The following is a 25,646-nucleotide window of genomic DNA, read 5'->3' as shown; positions in this document are numbered from 1 at the left end:
TCTAGGATACTGACAGAAATTCTCACCTTTAGGTCCCTAAATTTCAGCCACTAACCACATACCATTTTCCTTCTGGAAACAAAAAACCATTTGTAGCATAAAATGAATTTTGTCCTTGGGGTGTGTGTTTACTACACCAGTCAATGTTAGCAGATTGGGGTAGTAAAACACCCAATTGTTTTGTCATAGGTCAGGGAAAGGTTAAGAAAATGTGTTGTGTGCCAATAGATTAGAAGAAACCTTATTCCTCTAACCCAGGGCAGTTTTCTTGCAGTTTTCTTAATGGGGTCAGAAAAATACACCACAAAACAGTTAACATTAGCTTGCTTTTATTGCAACTGCGATTTTATATTTTATACTTTTAATTTTATCTTATTAGTCAGTTGACCATTATAAATACCTGACTTGCTTTCAAGTATCTGCACTATTTTAGTTAATATCTTGACATTCCCTCTCAGCAGACAGCAGTTAAGCATGTATACAAACTCTTTGACATCAAACAATGTAAATGCAATGAACTTGAGTGAGGGAGCTCAGAAGCAGTAGGCAGCAATATATTAAAAGGTAACAGCTGCTAGTAAATACTGATATTAATACCTCAACCTTGCAAATAATTTAGTTAATTTTACTGATTTAATCTAGCATGGTCCAGACTGTTTAAAATGTTGATCTCATTTCTTGTGAGTTTTGCATTTATGCTGCACACCAGTTTGAAATCTGATATAATGGAGTGTGTGTGTGTGTGTGTGTGTGTGCGCGTGCGCGCAAAAACAACAATGACCAAATGCAGCATTTATTTTATGCAAGCTTGCCTGAGTACATTTCTTAGCCTCAATTTTCTGTGGCAAGTCCAGACACCTGTGAAATATATCCTCACAGCCCAGGCATACAACTCCGCCCCCCCATGTTCTACAGGACTGTTATTTGTTGCTCAAACTCCTGTTTCAAGTCTCTAACCTTTTAAGTCAGCTTTGCAATGCCTCTACATTTCTGGCCACAACCTTTCCAAAAGCTAGCACTCTTTGACACCCCGCCCCCCCCCCAAAAGTCAAGACTGTGGGAAACAAAAAAGACCTGCAACTCACATGTTGCTAAGCAATACTACATAACCTACCCAAACCAGCTAGAAAATTTTGGACAGAGCTCAAACGACTAATCTAGCAATCAGAAACGTACCAGGTGAACGTTTTAATTTCATTTATACGACAATTATTTATGTTTTTACATGCAAGCCAAGTTTGGGAAAAGAAGTAAAAGATGACTCAGCATTTACATACTGTCAGGTGAAAAAAGGAATTCCCATGGGGGAAGGATATACTGTAGTGTGGGGAATCCAGCTGCTGCCTGGTAAAAGTGACAACAGCAAAACATCACAGCGCAGCGAGATCCTGATTGTTATGCATACATTTAACGCACTCGGCTGAGCAGCAAACACGGACTATATGCCAAATGTGAAGAGGAACACATTTTTTAAAAGAGGCCAGTGACAGGCTCCTGCCATCCCTCTCCCTCCCTCTTCCCGGGGCCAAGGTCCTGGCGATCTTTTTTCTCTGAGCGACAAGCCCAATTCTCCCCGCCCCCGGAGCAGAGCGCCAGAGCCAGGAAACAACGTGGGCGAAGCAGCTTGAAAGGAAAAGGGACTCCTGTGATTTCTGACGCGGCGGCCACCTTGCACTTCCTGGTCGCACCAGCCAACCAGGAGGAAGAATAAGAGCGAGGGCAGCTACCGCTCAAAGGCAGCGGCGCTCCGCCCGAGGTGGACACGCGAGCTGCCGCCACCTCAGAGGCGGGAAGGGAAGAGGACGGTGCCCCCGCCGCCTGTGGTCAGGCGCAGCTCGCTCCCTCGGCTGGAGGCCACGCAGCCCGCGGCGGAAGGGAGGCGGCTTCCCCTCCGCCGCTTCTCCACCCGTCAGTCCTCTCTCTTTCACACACGGACACACGCACAACACCTGAGGGAGGGGGGTGAGGTGAACCTCTGCCATTCTCCTCAGCGGGTGGGGGGGGGGAAGGAGCGAGGGAAGGGGCGGCCGTTGGCGCGCGCAAACCTCGGCGCAACGGCTGCAACGTACCTGCTGCCGCCCTTCCCGGTGGAGGGGAGGGGAGGGGGCGTGGCCAAGGCTTGTTACCGGGAGACGCGCCGCCGCTTCTCGCCTCACTGTTTTGTAATGGGGGGGAGGGAGGGTTGTCCCGCCCTCGTTTCCTTGCTTTGCCTTCCCCCTTTTTCCCGCCCTTTCCTTTCCCCTCAGCTCCACAGACGAGAGGCGAATTTCGAGACTTCCACTTCCGGGCCCGGGGAATGACGTCACACACAACCCACGCGCAATCGAACTAAGGGACAAAAGAAAGGCAGGGGAGGGGCTTCCTTCCTGCCCGCCCACCCGCTTCCTGCGCTCAGAGAAGTAGCTGTCAAGTACGGATCGAGAGAAAGCGCCGAGGCGTCAGCGAGGTAATACGCTGGGTCAACAGTGAGCATGCGCAGCTCCCCTCGGAGTCTGCTCAGTAAGAGCCGGCGAAGCCGCCCGTAGCTTCTCTTCTGCCCTCAGTTGAAGGAAGTTCCACCTCAGTACAATTAGCCAAAGCAATCAGATCCGTTGCTTGAAGCCCCAAACAAACCTGCCTGGATGCATTTTGGCTTGCCTGCTGATGAAAGTGACCGTGTGGCGATTGATAATAGCGTCATCCCTAAGTAGTAGCAGTTGCCAGGACATTGTCCTGTTCGCCTCTGTATGGTTTCATTCTTATTTTGGACATTGTGGTAGATTGCAATGTTTAGCTGGTGATGTATTCGATGTTAAAAACCAGATATCGCTCAGCCTTCATACATGTCGTGATATATTGCCAGGTCAAATATTATGAAACAGTTATCGCAATGCGAACTCCAAACCAATATATTCCCCAGTCCTAACAACTACTGTGGAAAAGTAGTGGTTTCCATGTTAGGGATCATTAGGAAAGGGATTGAAAATAAATCTGCCAACATCTTAATGTCATCTATAGTGAGACCACACACAGAATATTGTGTACAGTTCTGGCTGCGTCACTGCAAAAAGCATGTAGAACTGGAAAAGTTTCAGAAAAGGGCAACCAAAACAATCAAGGGTTTGAAGCAACTACATTTCAGGCTCTTTAGTTTAGAAAAAATGGTGAGTAAGGGGTGGGGAGGGAGATGATAGTGTATAAAATTATGCATGATGTGAAGAAAGTGGCTAAATAAAAGCTAAATACTATAATTCATGGCCATCCAATGAAGTTGAATGTTTGAAGATTCAAGACACTAAAAAGCATTTCACACAATTCATATTGAATGATGTTAAAAAGTGATGTCCTATATCCACTGTCAGAGGCAATATGTCTCTATATACCAGATGCTGGGAATCACAAATGGGGCAAGTGTGGTTGGTCAAGTGTGAAAACAGGATGCTGAACTAGATGGCTCCAGCAGACCTCTTCTTCTGTTGCCCCAGAAACAATGCACCTCCCCTTTATCCTTGAAGGAGATACCTGAGGTGGTAATGTAGCATTGCAGTGTTACTTCTTCTGCCACAATGTACTTCTCCTGCTAGACAGTGGGAAATTGGCCCACTGTTGAGTCCTTTGCCAGGCTCTGGGGCTCAGTAAGTGTCTGGCGTTGAAGCCCTTGCCTGTGAGTCCCTACCTGTGATCATTTGTTGTTCCTGACCAAGTAAGGCACTGCTTCCCAAACAGTGGTCCATAACCTACCAATGGAACTTGGGCCACTTTCAGGTAGGCATCAGTGCCACAGCCTACCCAGTGTCTCCTCACTTGCAGGCCCACCCCCTAGATGTGCCATAACCTTTTGGTAGGGCCAATTCCAGCTAGATGGTGAACCGAGTAGTGGATGGGGAGGGAAACACCTGACAGATACTGAAGTCATGCAGTTAATTCAATAATTTTCTTCATATTCAGTCTTAACCTGGTGCAGCAAAAGATGTCACTGTGAATTCTTCCCAATTGGCCAGACTAAATTATACTAATAACTTTATTAGTTAAAGATGTGGCAAGCTAGAGAGTAATCTAACATACATACATATTCACACTGTAATATGGATTTGGAGAAGATGCCAAAATAAATAATCTACCTTTTGCTATGCATATCCTATGGATTTTTCTTTATTCTCCTTGTACATTGCTGATCTGTGGGCTAAAAATAAGTTTAGTGCAACTTGGATTTGATGTGTGCTTTGGGTTAAGTGACTGATTTTATAGACTTAGAAATCAGGGGCTCCACCTGATACGTATAAGCAGGTAACAGAACATATAGAACTGACATCATGGGAACTTCTGAAGTTTATTCAAAGGAATACCTTATTTAATTTCAATGACATACGGGACATCTTTGGGGTAGGAGTTGATGAAAACTACATTGCCCTAAAGCAAGTCACTTTAACATAATAACCCATTTGGTTTTGGGACAGTGTGTTCCACATGATTTCTAAAATTCTGAATATTACAGGCTTGACCTTATTTCAAGGAGCAAAGAAAGAAATTAAGGCATTAATAATCCATTTCCTTGTAGCAGCTTGATGGAGATTGCCTTCTTATGGAGAAGGGATCATTTGCTAACTTTGGGAAACTGGTACAATAGGGTTTAGAAGGTTACACTTGTAGACTAACTAGCACAAGATGGTACAGTGCTCAGAGGCAGCATTACTGGAGATAAATTTTATGATCAACTGTTTCCCTTGATTTCTTTCATTAATTCCTCACCAGAACGTAGACCAACTTCTTTTTGTTATCCTGATCCTTATCTTGATATTTCAGATTTTCTTTCTTTATATATCATGTCATTGACTCCCTCCAAGGTTTAAAGAAGGCTGTTGTTAACTTTGCAAGTCTGCTGATGTAATCAATCCTTTATGCTTGGCATTTATTGATATATTCTTTCCAAAGTGTGTAACAAGGACTCATTGTTCATTTATGTATTTCCCCCCCTTGGTACAATGTTTGGAATGTTTGGATAAGTTTAAAGTTTTGTCTGTAGTTGTGTGTGTGGTTACTTGCCTAGCTGACACTCCCATACTCCTCCTTTTCTCCAGTCTCCAGTTCCCCTTTATGGGGAAGGCTTGCAGCTCAGCAGTAGAGTATTTGCTTTGCATGGGGTTTTTATTTTATTTTACAACTTATCTGGATGAAAACATAGCTGAATTCATAATGACCAAGTAGCTAAGGGCATACCTCAATCTGTCCTCGTCTTCTGGATGATTCCAAACCATCTAAAAATATTATATCTTTGCTCTTCTGAATTACATGCTTTAAAAAAAGTTGTTTTCGTTATCTTCAAAGATAATAGATTTTTTAAAAGAATAAAATACAAAGAGCATGAAGAACAAGGGTTGTACCACCAGTCATGAAAAAATGAAGGGCACTGATATTTTAATAATATCAAGCATAATCTATCTGAATGACAGGAATGATAGTCCCAGGGCAATCTGAGTACCAGTTACCTTCATCAACCAATGCCAATCTCCTGGAAGTCTTTGTAGGGAAAGGTTATTTCCTGCCTTCTTTTGAATTTTAACAGGGGAAAAGTTGTAGCTGATCTCCCAAAGTGTATTATTCAAAACATGTTGGAATTATCACACTTCTTTCCTTATTTGTTCAGTTTTTTTATGCAGGATATTAACCCTGCACTTGTGTGACTTTCCATATATTCTTTTTGTCAGTAAGAAAAAGCAGCTGCTGGGTGATCCTCTAAAGTGGGATTGCATGTGGATGCTAGATGACTATTAAAATCAAACAAGGCAGGTCTTGCAAGCAGTAGTTAAATCACCAGTAGGTTTGGTTAAAGCTGTAATATTCCCATTGCCTTAGGAGTGCATGCGTAATTGCCCCTGTGTTCTTGAAGTCTGATCATGCAAGACAAAGAATGCCCTCAGCTTTCAGTTATGCACTTGGTTGCAACCAGCACTATGCAGGCAGCGATCACATTTCCCAGAATTAGGTCTCTCTGCCTCCATGTGTCATGATAATGTTTGTATGGGATGGATTTTCATTTGCACTCAGTACTTGATCTGTGCCCAAAAGGGCTATTTCTTTGTTCACATTGAAGTGCAGACTGCCAAGAGAACATAAAATAATCTTTTCGAATTCAGGAACAGCTCATTTATTTTGGGTTCAATATTATTCTGTCAAGAATAAAAGGGAAATAAATATCCACATTAATTTTTGCATTTACTAAAAAAAATATTAAAGGGTTGTTTCCCTCATTACAAATTTTGACACTAGGGGGCTCCCCACAAGTCATTTTGAGATAATGTATTTGAATCACTTTGAAGTATTAAATTGCGGTATATAAATACTATGCGCTTCTGTTGTTATGACTGCTACTATTATGCCTTTAAAAAGTAATGTGATAGAGCTGACTACACATAGCTGGATTTCAGAAAGACGAGTACTGCAAGTTCTGGAACCAACTCAACAAGAACAATACAGTTCTCAAAACTAATGAGATGTAACCCAGCATTTCTATGTAAGATTTTCAGGAAATGACATCTTAGAAATTACAAACAGTATATTTTGTCTTGTGCATTTTAATCCTCAGAGGAAACAGCACAACTATATGAACTACGCATGTCAAAGGTTTTGATCAAACTCTTTCCTTCTATTTTCCATGGCCCTGTGGTTTTTCTATCTAGCTCAGCCCTTGGAATACTGATGATGTAGGGTTGTCATATCTGGACACAAAAGTTGTTGAGCCTTTTTTTTTAGTTTAGCCTGAGGTTATTGAGCTTTTTCTTTTGTAAAAAGGAAATTCACCAAATTCTACACGCAAATTCCATATGCCCAGATTTTCTATGGTAACCAAAACATTGTTCTGTTCTAGGTACCGTATATGTGTGTATCTAATCAACCCCAGTGGAGGCTGTTCTGCTGTGTCTATTGGGACCCAACCTTCCTACTGAAAATGTCAAGCAATTTTTAAAAAAATCCTCAAATTTTCAAAGCCACACTTTCCTGTCCCACACACATTTTATATTTCCTTGACTTTAAGAGGCATTTCTGTTAATCTCCTGATCACGCTGACCAATCAGCTCTCCGAGCCACTCAGCCAGTCGTAACAGTATAGCTATGGCAATGAGGTCTCTCCCATCTGTCTCTAAACAGAAAAATCATGTGACTGATAGGATTGCTGGAAAGTCAGCATCTGTTGTTTTGAGGCCTGTTCAGTACAGCCACTAGCAGTTATATGAGGATTTAGGGCAGCTTTAAAACAGTCCTATGTGATAGGCTAATGCTATCAGAACCATATGTTAGTTCTGAGCATGCTCAAAGCTGTTTCCTTGAAGGCTACAGAAGCAATAAGGAGTGTTTACTAATTGGAGGAACATTTGTTTGTTTGTTTGTTTAATATTCATTTTGTGACCTTGCTAGAGAGCAGTAGTGAGTGACCAACAGCAAGTCTTAAGTCTGTAATTAATATCTATTTTTTACTTAATCATTTTGTGATTATTTTGAAGTAATTGGAAATTGGAAGAAGTAGTAGAGGATGGAAATATGTGTTGTAATTGACCCTGTTTCAATATTAATCTGTCAAGAATAAAAGTGAAATAAATATCCACATTAATTTTGCGTTTACTAAAAAAATGTTAAAGGGTTGCTTCCCACATTACAAATTTTGACACTTTCCCTACATTCACTCAATAAAAGCTGCAGCAGCTGCTGGGTGCACAGGGTAATTTTAAAACAAATTTCTGTGGATTTAAAGAAATTCTAGATCAAGTGGGTGGCGGACATGCAAAGCAATCAAAGATGTGTCTTGATTGCTCTTGGAACGAATAATTGTTTTTTGCATGAGTGTAATTTCCCAAATTTTGGAAATATTTTTATGGTGAGGTACTTCTGAGATCTCAGTTTCCAAGGAATTTTAGTTGCCCATGATATGTTAAGGGGCCATCTGTATAAGCCAGTGCACAGGCTTTGAATAGGAAAATGGAGAAAAAGCAATAATCAGGCTCTACGTTGGATTAAACATGATTACGTGCATTGAAGGACCTGTGCAAGCAGTATACAACCTGTATTAAAATAGCTGGTATACTGCAATCATGTTGCTAAAATCTGCCACATCATAGCACAAGAGGTGGCACAAGACACTTTGCATCTATGCACTGCAGTATCACCAAAGTGACAGTGCTGTCCTGTTCACGCTCCATTTTGTTTTCTTAAAAGTTACATGCTTCCGAAACTGGTTTCCCCTCTGACTCCCTCTCAGGTGGACGTTGCCTTTCCGCCTAAAATTTATTCTACCTGTGTTTAGGAATGGCAGTTTTCATCTATCAAGTAATATTTTCAGAACTTCCATTGGTAGGACTTACAAGAGCTAAATATCAAGGATGTTGGTAAAGAGTCTGCCAGCTGAGAAGAAAATCGAATGTTTCTGCCAGAGGGAAACTAATTGAAAGGAACAGGGCCCATGTTTGGCCTCGGACTGCTGAGAGGGTGGAGCAATGTATTAAAGAACATTCACTCACAATCTGGAGTAGTTCTAGAATCAATAGTTTTATTGCCCATAGAGCCTACAAAATGCCCTTGGAAGGAATGAAAGATCATATAGGGTTTATAGGAACAGTAGCTATTAAAGAAAAGTACATGTATTTTGTACATCACCTTTGACACCCCCTGTTCAATCTTTGAGCTATATTAGAAAAGTTATCAAATAACTGCAGTTCTTATTCAAGTTACAATCACTTCCAGCAGTACCACCAAGCACTGAAACAAACTAAGCACAAGCATGTTTCAGAATAAAAGATACCCTAGTTTCATGAGAAATGTGACAAAGGAACTGAATAAAGTAATAGTGATATAAAAAGTGATTATATTGCACTAGTTTACACAAGAGGGACACACAGCTGAGTTTGAATAATGTCAGGAACAAAATGAAAATGGCATCACTATAGCCTGCTATTATGGGTAGTCACTTAAATAATGAAGCCTAAACAATGGCCCTAAACACCTTCCTGAAGACAAACCTAAATCAATTTCCCTGAATATAGAACTGGAGGATTAAAAAAACTTTTGAAGGCAAACAACATCATCTCCATCAAACAACCAAGTCTACATTTCTTCATCATGCTCACTTACCAAGATTCTTATTTTATTTTGCTGGTGTTTCTTCCCCGAGAAGTGCCCTGAATATTGTACTTCTTTACTTAAACAAGATGCAGTTGCTCCTGTATGATAGGCAAGCCGCCCTGGAACTCACAGACCCTGGGATTGAATACAGCAAGAGTTCTACCTCTTACACTATTGTAAATATTTGCACTCATGCTGATGAGTGAGGGGTCAAGGCAGAAGAAAGGGAAGTACAGAGGAGGAGATGATATTCTTCCCAATATTCTGCTAGTGCTTCTACAAATAAGAGATTTGGACAGAAATGGGACTTTTCTACAATAATAAGATGTAAAGATACTGAAGTATTAAGTATAAACAAAAAGTGAATTGTGATATTAGATACTTCTAATATTCCTTGGGTACTTACCCTTATATCTACTGTATCTGAATGTGAATATAAGCTATTTTTGCTGCTTAAGTTGCAGATGCTAAAGCAGAACCCTATGCCAAGCAAGTCAGCCAGAGCTACTCATCTGTCATCTACTGCTGCTACATACACAAGAGTATCAGATCAGACTGTCAAGATTTTGAGAGAAGAGTCTAGAATAATTGCATTCCGCTAATACTCCACTATGTAAAAAGAAAGGTTCCTGCATCTCCCAATTGTTTTGGGAGCCAGTTCCCATTTCCTTGGGACAAGAGACAAAGGAAAAGTTTTTAACATTAATCTTTGATTTCTAAATTCTCAAGCAGTAGGCATGCTAAATGTGCAATACTGTGCAGGTTTACTGAGAAGTAAATCCCAGAGTGTTAAATGAGGCTTAGTCATAGGCATGTATGCATAGGATTGCAACTTTAATACAGCAACTCAATAGAGTGGTCAGCTCCTAAAACTGCCAAATTGTGTTTGATATCAAAATATGTTTTAGATATTGCAACTATTCTTAAATAAGGCATCTAATAACTCTGCACTCATTCTACAAATTATGAAACAAGATTTCTATGTATTATGTCATGTCATGTGCACAGTGTGGTCTTGAATTTTTATTTAAGCTGTCCATTGATATTGACATGGTAACTTATCTGTTGGCTCAAGCCTCCAGTACTTTGGGTAGTTTCAGGTTACCATCCATTTGCTAGTAATCTATCAATTTTATTTTTTTAAGTTTACAGTTATTTTAAACATTTTAAAATTGTTACTTTTAAAAAATATTCCTTACAAAGGTATATCTGTACACCAACAAACAACAGAAAAGGTAACAAAACATAGCACTTAAATGTTCCCTAGAAAATACAAACATACAAACCAAATTTTGTACAAATTATGCAGAGGGCAAGATCCAATGTTGTGCCATTGAATGTGTGGGAAGTCTCTTCCCTACTCTTCCATCTTCCAGTCTACTCCAGAGGGACCCCCAACCTGCATGGGAGAGGGAAAGAAGGGAAAGTTTTGATTGCACAACTTGGGGCACCACAATTAAATGTCACCCAGAACTTCTTTGGAATAGCATCAATTCTCAGTTCTTTATGCAAGTAGTATTCAAGTCAAGATCTCTCTTCTGCTTTATCTTCAGAGGCAAGAGACGTTGTTGTGAGATAAAGGTTTTTTAATTGCTCCAGCATCACTTTTTCCTCCTCTTCTAGAGTTTCTTCCTCCTTCATCTCCCATCTGAAATTTAAAAACACACACACCAAAAACTATTGTATTTCTTCAAATTCATTAAGCTGATACCACACATATTTGCTTAATATACTGGCGAAAATTATTTAACTGACTTTCATGTATTTAGTGGACCCAATTTATTATTCTTAACTGCATAAGATATATAATTTTCCCACACACATTTCTGCACACTCAGTAGAAATGATTTATTATTATGGTATTTCTAGGTCATGGGCCGTTCAGTGCTTTGGAGTCTATGTTATAAACTTATCTGTGCGTGTATTGCATTCTCTGGATTATTTACTTCTTATTTAAAAGCTTCTTCCTGCATTCAAGGAATACTGACTGAACATGGCAATTTACAAAAATAAAATACATCATAATATGAAACACTCCATCAAACTCACTAATTTCAAAGCAACAGCAATAATATGTTTTAAAAGCATGACACATTGTTTGAATAACATAGTTTTCAGGAGATGTCCAAATGATTACTAAAATATTAACATTCTAAGGCCTTTTAATCATGTTTGTGGTTTGCTTTTGTTTTACTATGTATTTTGTGGTCTCATTTTGTATTTTTATGTTGTGATCTTCAACTGAAGGGCGGCATACAAATTTAATTAATTAATAATAGAATGCATGATTCCTGCTGATCATCCACTAGCAGTGAGTTCCACAGGTCAGGCTCTACCACACTAAAGGCTAAGTCCCTAGTAAAAGACAACCAAACTATAAGAAGCACACCTCAAAGAATCTCTGTAATCAAAGAAATCAGATAGCACTTTGGGTCTAAGCTGAATAGTGCTTCGCGAATTTACATAAAAATCTTGAACTTGGCATGGTAGCAAATTTGCAACCAGTGCAGTCCTCTCCGGATAGGAGTAACATGTAGCCAGTAGCCAGCGCCTATGAGCAGTCTGGCAGCTGCATTCTGCACCAGCTGCAGCTTCTGGACCAGAGGCAAGAGGAGCCCAGCATAAAGCTTGATACAGTAATCAAATCTTAAGGTTACCAATGTATGGATCACTATGGTCAGGCTATCCTGGTTCCAGCAATAGTCACAGCTGGTGTACCAGCTGAAGCTGGTAAAAGCATTCCAGGCCACAGAACTTACTCAGGCCTCTAGTGACAAATATAGATCAAGGAGTATCCACAGGCTGCAGTAGCAGCCACACAACCCACCTCCTTTAAGACAGCAGGCACTGTCTCATCATGCAAAGAAGAGTTCTTAGACACATCTGGTCAACCCATTGATTGTACCAGTTATGATGGGCACCTATCCAGAGTGCAAGTGGTTGGGTGCATTCCTGCGAGGACCCCTGTCTGTGTCTTCAGGTTGCATAAACTAAAACTGATCCCACAAAATTGAAGTAGGTTTATCACTGGACACTAATGGTAACATCTAAATTGCCACAAGGTTAAGCCACTTCATTCTCAAAAAGATGGGTCAGGACAGGAGGCCTCCAGTAGGTAAAACAACACTCCAGACATCACCGAAAAGCTCAGCTGGACAAGGATGCAAGAGAAGCCTTTTTCTGCCCATATTTGTAGACTCAATTATGAACTCTAAACAGTGCTTGGTTGGCCTTCAAATGAGATATATGCAGCTAGCATTCAAGCCATTGTCCAGCTTGTTTCACCATCTGCAGCTCCCTAGAATACCAATGTGTATTATATAGCAAGGCTGCCCCTCTACAATACTACTATTCAATCTAAAATATGGATTCTCTATTTTACTATTGTAGCCATTTGGTTCTTCCTTTTGATATAGTACAATGATTCAAGCATCCAGCCATATTAATGGTATGCGTTGTTCTACCACCATCTCAAATATCCTAAATTTGGATGGCTTCTTTTTCTGTCCCTTAATGTGTCATGTAGAACAAGCCTAATAACAAGCATTGCACCCTTTACTTGAATGTTGACTCAGATATTTTGAGCAACAGAAAGTATTTCAAAATGTTTTGTTGCCCATTTCAAGTATAAGACTAAATTTTAAGGGATAAAGCAACTAGAAAGGACTTAAGAGAGAGCACCTAAAATACTTAATTTTGGTACAAATACAAATAGGTTGCTAGTGTATGCTGAAGACACCCTTTATGTGAAAATCTGTTCATTCACTTAAAAGGTATTGCTTGCGCCCAGCAAGAGGGATCCATATGCAGAAACAGCCTTCTGTGCCTGTTGATGGTGCATTTCTGGATGCATATCCCCATCTGAGCCCCATTAAAGCGGTTGGATGCATCTTTTTATGCCAGTGGGGAAGTGCATCTGCAGCTAGGGCCACCAATTGTTATGCATGACTAGTTGCCTGTAACTGAAGCTGGATTAGGGCCAATTACTTTTCAGCGTCCTTTATTGAATGATAGCTCTTATGTTGATATTGGTCCCCAAGATCACATTTGGACCCATTTTCCCTCCCAAAATTAAAATGCACATATTTTGTGCCCAGTTTTGCCAATGTATACAGGAATATGAAATACTGGAAACTGATCAAATATAACTTGCATGCTTCTTAGAAATGATTGCATTATTGAGTTTAAAGTAACCCAAAAGCATAACATACAGCAGGAGTCAAGGGAACAAATTATCATTACTGCTCCAAAATGAATAAAAAGCATGTTTCTATGTTCAAATGGAAGATGGGACTCAACATTTATAACTCAAGAGATGTCCAGAATGGAACATGCCTTTATTAGCATATCCAAAATGCATAACCATTATTTTGGCAGTAGCAGCTGGCAAAAAATTAGTGTTGTACCAGTTCAAGTAATATGAATGAATTCATTTTAAAATACTGTCTCCATCAGTCAGACAGCCAACTTTCAACCAGTGTTATTTCAAATTAACAACAATGTGGCTTTTAGATGTCTTTTAAATCTATAACTGGCACAATCTTTATTTAGGATTAAATTAGAATTTTTGAAGATTAAATTAAATTAAATCTGCTGTCCAAATTGGTACTAGAGATGCTTGGATCATGTCACGGTGCCATTATTAAATATCTTGTTTATGAATAAAGTAGCCACCATGCTGTGCAAATGCTATGAAAAATTTATCACAACAACTTTAATTAACAGGAGTGTGTTTGCCACAAACAACAAGTATGATCCAGCCAAAGTTAAGCATTTTTAAGTCACATTAATTTCAATAGGTGAGTCTTAAGCACATGTTTAGCTCTTCCATTCATATTAATAGGACTCACATGAGATCAGCTTTGATAGCATTATGATCTATATCAGCTTTCTTCAACCTGATTGTGTTCAGATATTTTGGACTACAATTCCCATCAGCCCCAGCCAACATGGTTAAGGGCTGATAGGAGCTGTAGTCCTACTATATGGAGGGCCCCAGGTTAGGGGTGGTTGTTCTATATGTTTATATAAAACACCAATACCTTGTAAGGAAAGAGAGCTGATCCTGAAAAACTCAGGAAGGGTTCAGTAGAGCTACTTCTTCCCTGCACTGTTGTTATTGGAGTGGTCCTTTGTTTATGGATACATACATGCAAGCTATAGCACAGAACCTTTCAGAAGCATTGAAGTTAAGGAGCACTCCTGCCCCCTTCTCAGAGAAAATGTACTTTCAGCACTCTATGTGTTTCGGCAAGATGGAACATGCAACCTATTCCATGCTTACTTGACCATGCTGGAGCCACAGCATAGAGGTCAAGCTTCTACAGTAAGAATGGAGGGCAGAATATATGACCTTTAGAGGACCATAAGAACAACAACAGCTACAAATAAGCAACACCATTGTCTTCTTTGTAGATTCCGGATGCAAACTCATATGGATGGTTTGCAAACTTGCCAATCTAGAGATTGGCACACAAAGTGCTCAAGCAGAAGACTCAGCAGTGTTGTGATTCCAATGGAATGAGAATTTAATACACAGTGATAAATGAACATGGACATGAAGGGTCATGTAGCTGCTCAAGGACAAAAACTTCTCTGGAATCGGCAATAGAAAGCCCTTGCATTCCGGTGGAGAATACTCGATGTTTAACTGGGAACAATAATTTAAAATATGGTTATTGTCTAAAACAACAATTTCTGAAAGCCTTTGCGATGATTCTGCAGCAACCTCCCATATGTAAACAATCTGAAAGATCAGCTTCTCTTTAGACGTAGGTTATAGTCAAGAGAACTAAAAAGTTTTTTTTTTTGAAAAATCCATTGAACAAGAAGTAAAAATTCCCAATTCATATGGATTGAACTCCAGAAAAAAAGAAAATAGAAATGCAAACTGGGCTGTAAGACCCACTTATCCTTGTAGATCTGCATAAAACAAAGTGCTGGAACCATACATTCCTTTGAGTAAAAATGGTTGGACAAAAATCTGAGCTCTGAAGGATCCTGCTACCAATCACTGCACTCTTCAAGAGAGGACATCCTGCAGATACTGTCTTATCAGGAGATCTGTTCCACATGACATGTGGTGAAACTCCTCTTACATATCAGACAAGTGTCCTCTTTTCAGTGCCTATTGAAGACTCCCTTCTTCCAATATTTTCATCCCGGTCAGTATATGTACTTGAAAATTATTTCTATAGATACAGTTGTTTCATCTATGTTTTTATTGTATTGTGAAATCACTTCATAATGTTTCATAGGAAATGATTCATAAATGAAAGAAACAATATCATCATCGTTTGAGTATAAATGAACATCACTCACAATAAACATCGTCATCACTTGACTATTTCAAACAGGTGGAATGATAGGAACATTTTGGCAGAGAACTTGACCTTTACTCTGGAGCAGGCACAGATGAATAACAGTTTGGTGCATGCAAGGGTTGTGAAGATGCAACTCATCATACAATGACCACCTTTCTGAGAACTTGTGTGTGTGTGTGTATGGAAACCATTTAAAAAGATACTCCAGTACAACATGAATGAATCTCTGAAAACGTCTGTCTTGCAGCCCATCATACTACAGAAATATGTGCTACTGGTCTTTGTATCAAAGATCCATGCTAGTAATTCACCAATGCTGAAAGATGGAAACAGCTAGGTATCTTTTGGAGCATGGCGGCATTACAGGAATAATAATAATAATAATAATAATAATAATAATAATAATAATAATTTGTTATTTATACCCCGCCCATCTGGCAGGGTTCCCCCAGCCACCCTGGGCGGCTCCCAACAGAATACCAACAACAACAACAACAACAATAAAAAGCGATAAAATATCAAATTTTAAAAACTTCCCTAAACAGGGCTGCCTTCAAATGTCTTTTAAAAGTCAGATACAGTGGTGCCTCGCAAGACGAAATTAATTCGTTCCGCAAGTTTTTTCGTCTTGCGAGTTTTTCGTCTTGCGAAGCACGGTTTCCCATAGGAATGCATTAAAAATCAATTAATGCGTTCCTATGGAAACCGCCTTCAGACCAGGTCCGGGACAGTCTGTCCCCCGACCTCTTCTGAAGGCTGGGGGGGGGGACAAGGGCTTTTCTTCCCACCCCCAGCATTTTAAAAAACCCCGGGACAGCATTTTAAAATGCTGGCGGGCGGCAGCGAAGGCTTCGCTGCCGCCCGCCAGCATTTAAAAATCGCCCCGGGACAGCGGAGGACTTCTCCGCTGTCCCGGGGCGATTTAAAAGCCCCCGGGAAGGCAGGTGGAGGGGAGCAAAGACTTTCCGCTCTCCCGGGAAGGCAGGCACGGGGGCGAAAGTCTTTGCTCTCCTCCGCCTGCCTTCAAAAGCCGTCCGGGACAGAGGAGAAACGCGCTGCGTTTCTCCACTCTCCCGGGAAGGCAGGCAGGGGGGAGCAAAGACGTTTGCCCCCCGCCGGCCTTCAGAAGAGGTCCTGCCTTCAAAAGCCGTCCGGGATAGCGGGAAGCGCTTCCCTGCTATCCTGGACTGCTTTTAAAATGCTGGCGGTGGGGAGCAAAGCCTTTCGGCCCCCGCCGGCCTTCCTGGACCTCTTCTGAAGGCCGGAGGGGGGGAAAGGCTTTGCTCCCCACCGCCAGCATTTAAAAGAGGTCCCTGGAGATTTCCCTATGGGCTTTCTTCTTGCGAAGCAAGCCCATAGGGAAATTCGTCTTGCGAAGTGCCTCAAAAAACGGAAAACCCTTTCGTCTTGCGGGTTTTTCGTCTTGTGAGGCATTCGTCTTGCGGGGCACCACTGTAGTTGTTTGTTTCCTTAACATCTGATGAGAGGGCGTTCCACAGGGCAGGTGCCACTACCGAGAAGGCCCTCTGCCTGGTTCCCTGTAGCTTCACTTCTCGAAGTGAGGGAACCGCCAGAAGGCCCTCAGAGCTGGACCTCAGTGTCACTCCCTGCCTTTCCTATGCTACACAGCTGCCAAGATATAAAAATACTCCAAAGCACAATAGAAGACTATATTTATAGTGTAAGTGCACTAATACCTTTTTCTTCAGTTATGTGAAAGAAGTAACAAATGAAAATAAATTATTTGAGCAAGCTGTCTCCCAACACACACCTCCTTTCTTAAATTAAAAGTTTGTTATTACATTCTTAATTGTTTTAGAATAGTTTTATTATTTTAAACATTGGTCATAACGGAGGGGCCGCTGGGGCGCCTTGGAAGATGGCGGATATTAACATCTATCCAGCTTGCACGAGGTAATTAGAGGCTGATTATGGGGAGTAAATCAGTCTCCCTCATCTCTCCAAGGGGGAGAGATGCAGTTTTCACTCGCTGTTGCCATTAGTCACCCCCAAGTTTGGAAGAAGGAGGGGGTGAGGCACTGGGTGCATAACCCTTGGCGGGCCTTGGAACTCCTCCAAAGCTGCTTCCAGGAGCAAAACTAGTTGCGTTACTTAAAAGGAAAAAAATTGGTGAACGGTAACGCACATGCTTCAAGAGAGGCAGGAGGTTTTTATTTGCTAACAATTTTACCATCAAAATGAAGAAGACTGAGATGGAAGATTACATCAAAGTACTACAGACATGGAATGTGGAATGGAATGCAACGGAACTGAAAGAGGGGGGAAATGACTTTTTATTTTTTTCTCTCTATGTGATTAACTAATAACCCTCCCTCTTAGAAGATCTGTCACAGCAATTAATTGGCAAATGGGACTAAAAATGAACTGTGTGGAAATAATATGAACTTAAAGGTTTTACTCTGTGAAGGATTTGGAAAGAAGAAGGGTTCTCTTTGTGACGCAGTAAGAATGGAGATGTGATACGAGACCTGTGTTGCAAGAGGTTTGGTCTTGGGGAGGGCGAACCGAAGAATTATTATTTTCAATGAGATTGCGAACTGGAAGGGGCAGCCCTCCTGGAAAAAGACTAATTTATGATGCAACAGGTCGGGAAAGTTAAAGAGCGAGCTTTTAGACTGTATTTCATTGGAACGACAAAATGGCAATTGCTTGCTCGAGCAGACATGCCTGGACTATTGGATGAGAGTGATTTACGAGAGCAGTACAAAGCCCACACAGAAACACAAATAAGACTTTTTTTAACCCACTTGCGAGCAACTCGGAGGTGAAAGAAAAGGAAAATGAGTAATGACAAGGATTGAGAAGAAGGGACTGGAAATATTCTTAATATGAAAGCAGCACAAATATTCGAGGATTGGACTCCTGCCAATCAAGAAGCATGGGTACCCCCCACAAAAAATTATAATTTGGAAAATAATTGGATTATATGATTTGTATTGTTATAATTTGGATTAATTGGTTTGATGTGTTTAATTCGGTAAGATGAAACTTAATAAAAATTATTTTTTTTAAAAAAAATAAACATTGGTCATAACAATGTTTTTCTTAATAGTGGCATGAGGAGCCTAACTGTGGATCCCCACATCCAGTAAGTAAGTAAGTAAGTAAGTAAGTAAGTAAGTAAGTAAGTAATGCAACACTGAAGGGGCTGTCTGATTCACACGGCTAAACATCCCAGCTTACTTTTTAAAAGAACACATTAGCAGTCTAGGCAACAAAGGCAGGAATAGTTCACTCTTGCATCTTCTTGCTTTTTGTTGAAATGTAATAAAATAACATTTATACAACAAATAATGGGACGCAGGTGGCGCTGTGGGTTAAAGCCTCAGCGCCTAGGACTTGCCGATCAAAAGGTCGGCGGTTCGAATCCCTGCAGCGGGGTGCGCTCCCACTGCTCGGTCCCAGCGCCTGCCAACCTAGCAGTTCGAAAGCACCTCTGGGTGCAAGTAGATAAATAGGGACCGCTTACCAGCGGGAAGGTAAACGGCGTTTCCGTGTGCAGCTCTGGCTCGCCAGATGCAGCTTTGTCACGCTGGCCACGTGACCCGGAAGTGTCTCTGGACAGCGCTGGCCCCTGGCCTCTTGAGTGAGATGGGCGCACAACCCCAGAGTCTGTCAAGACTGGCCCGTACGGGCAGGGGTACCTTTACCTTTACCTATAAAATAATGCTATTCTCTGCTACATAATGTTTCTCAGAATTAATCTCCTATGAGCAAACTTTGTGATGGGAAACATCCAAGGAAAAGTTGGAAAGTAGCTTGTGCTTGGTACAGTTCTAGAAGTTTGAGAACCCAGGTATCTTTGAGTGCACAAGTGCTGTGGAAAGAACAGTCTATTATAGTTTTTAAGGCATCTCTTATTTGCTTCCTCTGTAGCCTCCTTATTTTCTCAAATTTGCCGGGAGCTCTCTCTTTATGTTGTGGCAGTGAACCAGATTCTGATAATACCATGCTTAGTGTACCTAATGCAGTAATTTTTCAGGTAATTTCCTCACACAAAAGACCCAACCCACATTTTTAGTCATTTTTGCTAGTCTGTAATTTACTTTTGGCCAACAAATGAACAATTTAGTTTCATCTGTAACAAAAACAAACTAATTTGCCTTTCTTTGGTTGATTTTAACAGTACTATTACAGTATTATCCAATAGTAGAAGTAGCATGCATATTTAAACATATTCCACAGATAAAGCATTTTGTAGATGGAGGGGGAGGGTAAACTGACACAAAATGAAATATGCCTCCCAAGATAAAGATAACCTGCATGAAAACACAGTTGCAGGAAAAGTAAATTATAAAGCAAGCATTTATCTAATCATTCTAAAGACCGTAATTACACAGTCTGTGCATCAAAAGGCTTAAGAACTATTAAAATAAAACATTTTAATTAAATATATATTTAAATGAGTTTTCCATAAACTGTCAATTGATGCTTCCAGCAAATGTTGCAAATGCTTTTTAAAAATAGTATTCATATAACCACTGGCAAATCCTCTCTTTTAATATTGTCCAATGTACATGAATACATATGTCATAAGACAATTTCACAACATTCTTTAAGCCCACACACTCACATGTGAATGGTCTCATCCTGCTACATCCCATTGCCTCTGCATCCCATTCTTCCTCACAGCATGCCACCTATTATTTTCTCACAGTAACAAAGTATTATACCTTTCTGGAGACCCAGCACTCACATTCATGTTCCTGGCTTCCCAGAAATGTCAAGACACAGACCAATGGCACTCAGTTTTGTTGACTGAGCCAGTGTTAAGCCCTAAATCAAGTTCCCATACACATGCTGTTATTGATTTCTTATTGTGCTTATTCCAGACTGCTAGGTAAAAATTTACCATCACCTTTTTTAGTGGCACAATGAGTCTGTGTGTCTGGCTGTTAATCAAAAGCTTGGTGGTTCAAGCCCACCCTGAGACGGCTGTGGGCAGGATTCCTGCATTACAGGGGGTTGGACTAAGTCACCCCCAGAGTCCCTTCCAACTCTATGATTCTATGATCTATATAGAAACGTGAAGGGACAGGACTGGAATGCCAGTGGCATCTGAGAGCCACTCAGGGCTCAAGGATGGTGTGGGAGTGGGAGCAGCCATAAGGAGACAGAGGTTCAGGGAACTTAATTTAGTTAATGGAATATCTGTTGAAATCCAGGATCTGTGTGGGTAGAGCAGGTCTTATAGGACTGGAAGAAAAGAAGCATAGTGATTCAGGAAATCCAGGTGACAAAAGTTCAAACTTTTGGAGAGACACGTGAGTTCATAGGTAGTTTCCATATTTTATAAGAAAGTGGATCAATGCGAGCAATCTGGTCACTGTTTCATCTGCACTGGCCAGTTCATGTTTAAGTACAATTCAAAGTTCTGTTACTTACCTACAAAGTTTTAAACATTTTGAGACCAGACTGTTTGAAAAACCACCTCTTCCCATACAACCCTTCCCAACCACCACTTTTGGAACTACAACTGGCTGTGATACAAGACAGGGCTTTTTCTGTTACAGGAATCAGGTTGTGAAACTATTTTCTCAGAGATGTTTGGTTGGCTCACTCTCTTTTCAGCTGCCTCCCTGGTTTTATGCTGAATTGTTTTATCCAGCTCTTTTTACTGCATTTTACTACATTTTTGTAAGCTGTTTTGATTTTAATTTGGAAATAAAAGCAGGATGACTGCAGGCAGATGCCTGTGCTTCACAAAAGGATGGTTCTTCAAATCCAGATTCAGTAGAGTAAGACATGAGAGCCAGTGTGGTGTAGTGGTTAAGAGCGGTAGTCTTGTAATCTGGGGAACCGGGTTCGCTTCCCCGCTCCTCCACATGCAGCTGCTGGGTGACCTTGGGCTAGTCACAATTCTCTGAAGTCCCTCAGCCCCACTCACCTCACAGAGTGTTTGTTGTGGGGGATGAAGGGAAAGGAGAATGTTAGCCACTTTGAGACTCCTTAGAGCAGTGATAAAGCGGGATATCAAATCCAAATCCAAACATGTATTCAGAGGAAAAGAACCACAGGACTATGGGAAGAACTCACGCTGTGAGTGCAGAAGGCCGCAGGTTCAATCCCTGTCATCTCTAATTAAAAGATAGCAAGTGCTGTAAAATATTTCTCTGCCTGAGACATTGGAAAGCTGCTGCCCATCAGAGCAGACCGACCTTTCTCATGCCTGCCAGATGTTTTGGAATCAAACTCCCATCAGCCCCAGAAAGCATGGCTAATGGTCAGGGATGGTGAGAGTTGTAGTTAAAAATAACTGAAGGCCATCAAGTTGGGGAAGCCTGATGTAGGAAACACATGAGATAGTCAAATAGTTCCAAGTTTACTGTTGAAGCCTTATCTTTTGCCCCATCAACCACTCCCTGGATTGTTATGACACATATCCATTGTGGGTTGACAAATCTTATATATTTTTCTTTGTGTGCTCAAGCACAGAATGACAAGCTTAAGTCCCCAAAAGCTGACACTGAAAGAAACAATCATTAGCTGCCGTTTCACTGATCCACACTTGGAATAGACTTCATAATTTTTTCTACATGCAGAAACTAGACCTTCTTGAACCCTCCTTGTGATTAATTAGAATGCCTGTCTAACATATTTTTCTCTCAGGTGTAGTAACCTTGTATGACCTTACCATTAAGAACTGATAAATAAATGCTTGGTTAAGCACAAACAGCTTGATAGGCAGTGAAAAAGAGTGATGATCTTGGTTTTTATGCAAGATATTTATGCTGTTATTTCACCTCAGAGGGCCAAACAATTCAAAACACAAAATAATTCCTTGAAATGCCAGAAAAAGTAAATTTACTTTTAATTCATTATGGCTAAAATATTTGATGAAAAGTAGCAGTATTGATATTGCAGTTAAGCTATAGAATATTTTGATATCTCTATCTGCCCAACTGCAGATATTGGACATACCCAAATCAGTGTTGTAGCATGTATGCATATGTACAGATACAATTTATTTAACCTCTAAAAGATTTGAATGTTCTAGTGTTTCCAGATAATACAGTAATGTTAAAATGCAGCTATTTTAAAAGTGGACAGAAGATGTATTTTTAATTGAAGTATGACAGAAAAAGAACAACTGATTATCTATATACAGTGCAATAACTAGTCTTGTTAGAGCATGTGTTTTGTTAACAAAGGTTAGTGACACATCTCTTTCTGCATGTAGCTTGTAAAAATCATATTAAGAAATCTAGACCTTCAAGATCAGGAGCCACTGAGACTGTGAAACATTTTAGTAATGTTGGACCTATTGATCCTAATTACAAGTCACACTCCAGATAAGCCATTCCCCCATAATTATATTCAAGTACTTAGAGGACAAGGGCAATGGAGATGGGGGTGAGGCATTAAGTGGCTAATGAAATGGACCACTGGTTTGGTCCTTACAGGCCAAAGGCCCAGAATGTCTACATGCTGGTGGCAAAAATGTGAAAAGGAAGAGAGACAGAATGGTGCTGGACAGGCCAGAATAATGACGGACAATCAGGGTATCTAAAGGAAGTAAGACTGTGTAGGCAGAGGCAAGACTACAGACAGAAAGAATCAATTGGTGATGGAGCTAAAGAAAGAAGATACCTAGTAATCCACTTAATCTGTGGTTTAACCTCAAACATATTGCAGCAAAAGCATATTATGCATGAAAATGCTAATAAGATAGGTTCTATCTCACCCCAAAGTCTCCTGGAATTGCCCCACCTCCAGGAAAATCCCCCCAAACTTTTATGGTATTTTTAAAAGTTTTTTTTTAATACTCTCTTTACAAAATATCTCTTAAAATGACTAGGACAAACACCATCTGAAATAAACATTCTTTTTTCCATTTTTCTTTACTGGAAGGGAAGGGGGGCTTAAAATTATTATTTTAAAAAATGAGTTATCCAATCCTTTATCAGTTCACTCAAGGGCAGGCATCCCCAAACTCGGCCCTCTGGATTTTTTGGGACTACAAAGCCCATCATCCCTAGCTAACAGGACCAGTGGTCAGGGGTGATGGGATTTGTTTTTCCAAAACATCTGAAGGGCTGAGTTTGGGGATGCCTGCTCAAGGACTTCCAGCTGCACAATGGGATTTCGTCTCCCTCTTTCTCCCTGTATTCCTCATGCCCCATAATTCCATTAATTTGGTTTCCCTCAGCCCCATGAAGAAGATTGGAGGACAGTGGACACAGAAAGAGGAAGTCCCATTGTGCAGGCAGCAAACCACCATGTACCACTGAATCCTAATGCATTCCTCTGGATCATGGGCAGTGTTTTTATATTTACCAAATACATGTATCTTTCTCTTTACCTTCTTCCTGAAAGCTCTTATCTTGCCAAAATCACTTTAATCAGTTATATTTTCATATAGTTTCTTTTTGTAGATAGATATGTTATAACCCTGAAAGGAGCACACACTAATATTGCTAAAGCAATATAAGATGCTCCAGTATTCATGTGCAATAATGGTCTAATCATTGGCACAAACATCCAATTAATTTGTTTCCTCTACGTGTTTTTACTGGCCAAGATGCATAGGGGAGTAATGTGCTCAGTCATAATCATGCTCCACAAAGGCTGGAAATGTTCCCTTTGAGCTTCTAATCATTAGGCAAGCTGAAGTGGAGACAAGCCCATTGACAAGTGAGAATGGTAATAATTTATTTTCTATTGATGGGTTATGACAAATCATGTTGGTGCTGTGGCTGCTTACTGTGGGGCTCCATGAAGGAAGGCTCTGATGGGCAGAGATGAAACCCTTCACAGCTCATTTAGTCCAAATGTAGCCACCTGGGTGGTGAATCAGTTCAACATAACATCCCAGGCATTCCTGCACAAAATTAGATCACTAACAGGCAAGCCATATAGGGGTTCCTTTAAAGCATTAATCATAAAGGTTGAGCTGTCAAAATACAGGGTTCAAAATTAAGGAACACAAAAAGAATTAAAATGTAGCAGTGCCACATATTCAAGAATGTAATTACCATATCTAATTAAAGGTACAGTAAGAAAAACGATGACCTTAAAACTGCTAGGGTGGAGCACTACTCCTGCAGAAAGCACCCCACAATTTTTTAGAAACATTAATTAGTTAACTCAGCTTTAGCAAATGTGAGCCCTGCAGCCCACCTTCTTACTAGTCAACTGCTTAATCAATTTATATGCATATTTTTTTACTAAATCACAGATATAGATATATAGATATAGATATAGATGATATAGATGATATAGCTAAATACAGATATAGATATATAGATAGATATAGATGTCAGCATTTTTAGGATATGGAAAGTCAGGCATTTTAAATTTATGTTTTTATCCATTTAAAACAAGATAGAAAAAAAATGTCCATTTTTCTCTCAAGACATCTCAAGACTAAGAATATGCATTTGAATGTTTGTTTAAACTTAATGGCTGACAGTCTATGATTCCCCCCCTCATTACACAATAAATTACAGGACTTCCCTTTCCTCTCTGCGCCCTGTAGCCCCCAAGACCTCCAAATCTTCTCCAATGATGCTGCTTAGAAATTGCAATAGTATTTAATATTACAGTGAAGCTTCTGTAAGCCAATGGTAAGACAACTAGAGAACGTTACCCCCATGGGTGGGGAACGCTTAGCATTTTCATCTCGTTTGTGGTAGATTTTTTTTAATACATTTTAAAAATTTATTACAAAAGAAATGTGCAAACATAACAAAATGAAAGAAAACAAATAATCAAAAATATAAACCATAAAGTGTTACAGCCTGAAAGGTCAAAAGTACAAAGAAACAGCACAGCTCCAAAAAGTATAATAGGTTTATAGCAGATTTATCAAGAGTAAAAAGTCTGATTCACCCTTCAAACCTCCAATTCTTGCTATTTAGAATCTAGAGATTTGAATCTAATATGGAAATTTTGAGTGGCGGTAAGGTGCTGTCACATGATCTCCCAACTTGCAAGCCCCACTGAGAACAGTGGTGTTTAGGTCAAAGAAAGCATAATAATGAATAGCGCATACATCATGAAAAAATGCATATGGTGGTTCCACTGGGGAATGAAGCCGAGGAACACAAGATCTTCTGAAGACCAAGGCAAATGTTCAACAGACACACTGCTATATTTAAACAATGTTACGCTATATATTTATACTTGCCCCCAATTTTGAAACTGTGAAGTTGATGAAAGGCTTTCAATTCATGCCCAGCACTGAATGTTGTAAAAAGTCAACCAGACATT

General features: G+C 40.3%; 2 protein-coding genes and 1 long non-coding RNA gene across 13 annotated transcripts in view; 1 reads left to right on the top strand and 2 right to left on the bottom strand.

Annotated features, from left to right (window-relative positions):
• Positions 1-3,753, bottom strand: part of ARB2A (ARB2 cotranscriptional regulator A) — a 211,560-nt gene extending 207,807 nt beyond the window's left edge. For 4 of the 8 annotated variants that reach the window (XM_083703286.1, XM_083703284.1, XM_083703287.1 and 1 more), the window contains exon 1: positions 2,070-3,753. Coding sequence is in view for 4 of the 8 variants with exons in the window: in XM_083703280.1 (XP_083559406.1) it covers positions 1,950-1,982 (33 nt within the window). In the remaining 4 variants the exon portion in view is untranslated. Of the gene's footprint in view, positions 1-1,949; positions 2,011-2,069 lie in introns of those variants that run through there. The other 4 variants (XM_083703282.1, XM_083703283.1, XM_083703285.1 and 1 more) reach the window with 2 other exon arrangements.
• LOC310827379 lies at positions 3,509-7,573 on the top strand. The gene is made up of 2 exons (XR_014556317.1): positions 3,509-3,596; positions 3,749-7,573. It is a non-coding gene; the product is annotated as an uncharacterized lncRNA (long non-coding RNA).
• Positions 7,574-8,498: 925 nt separating this feature from the next.
• Positions 8,499-25,646, bottom strand: part of KIAA0825 — a 188,878-nt gene continuing 171,730 nt past the window's right edge. For all 4 annotated transcript variants that reach the window (XM_083703117.1, XM_083703116.1, XM_083703118.1 and 1 more), the window contains one exon: positions 8,499-10,738. In XM_083703117.1, the coding sequence (XP_083559243.1) occupies positions 10,615-10,738 (124 nt within the window). In that variant the 3' untranslated portion in view covers positions 8,499-10,614. The remainder of the gene's footprint in view (positions 10,739-25,646) is intronic.

The sequence above is a fragment of the Podarcis gaigeae genome (assembly GCF_964106915.1).
Source record: "Podarcis gaigeae genome assembly, chromosome: 11".
Classification (NCBI taxonomy): Eukaryota; Metazoa; Chordata; class Lepidosauria; order Squamata; family Lacertidae; genus Podarcis; species Podarcis gaigeae.
The sequence above is the reverse complement of the archived record's forward strand: the minus strand, read 5'-3'. Positions and strand labels throughout refer to the sequence as shown.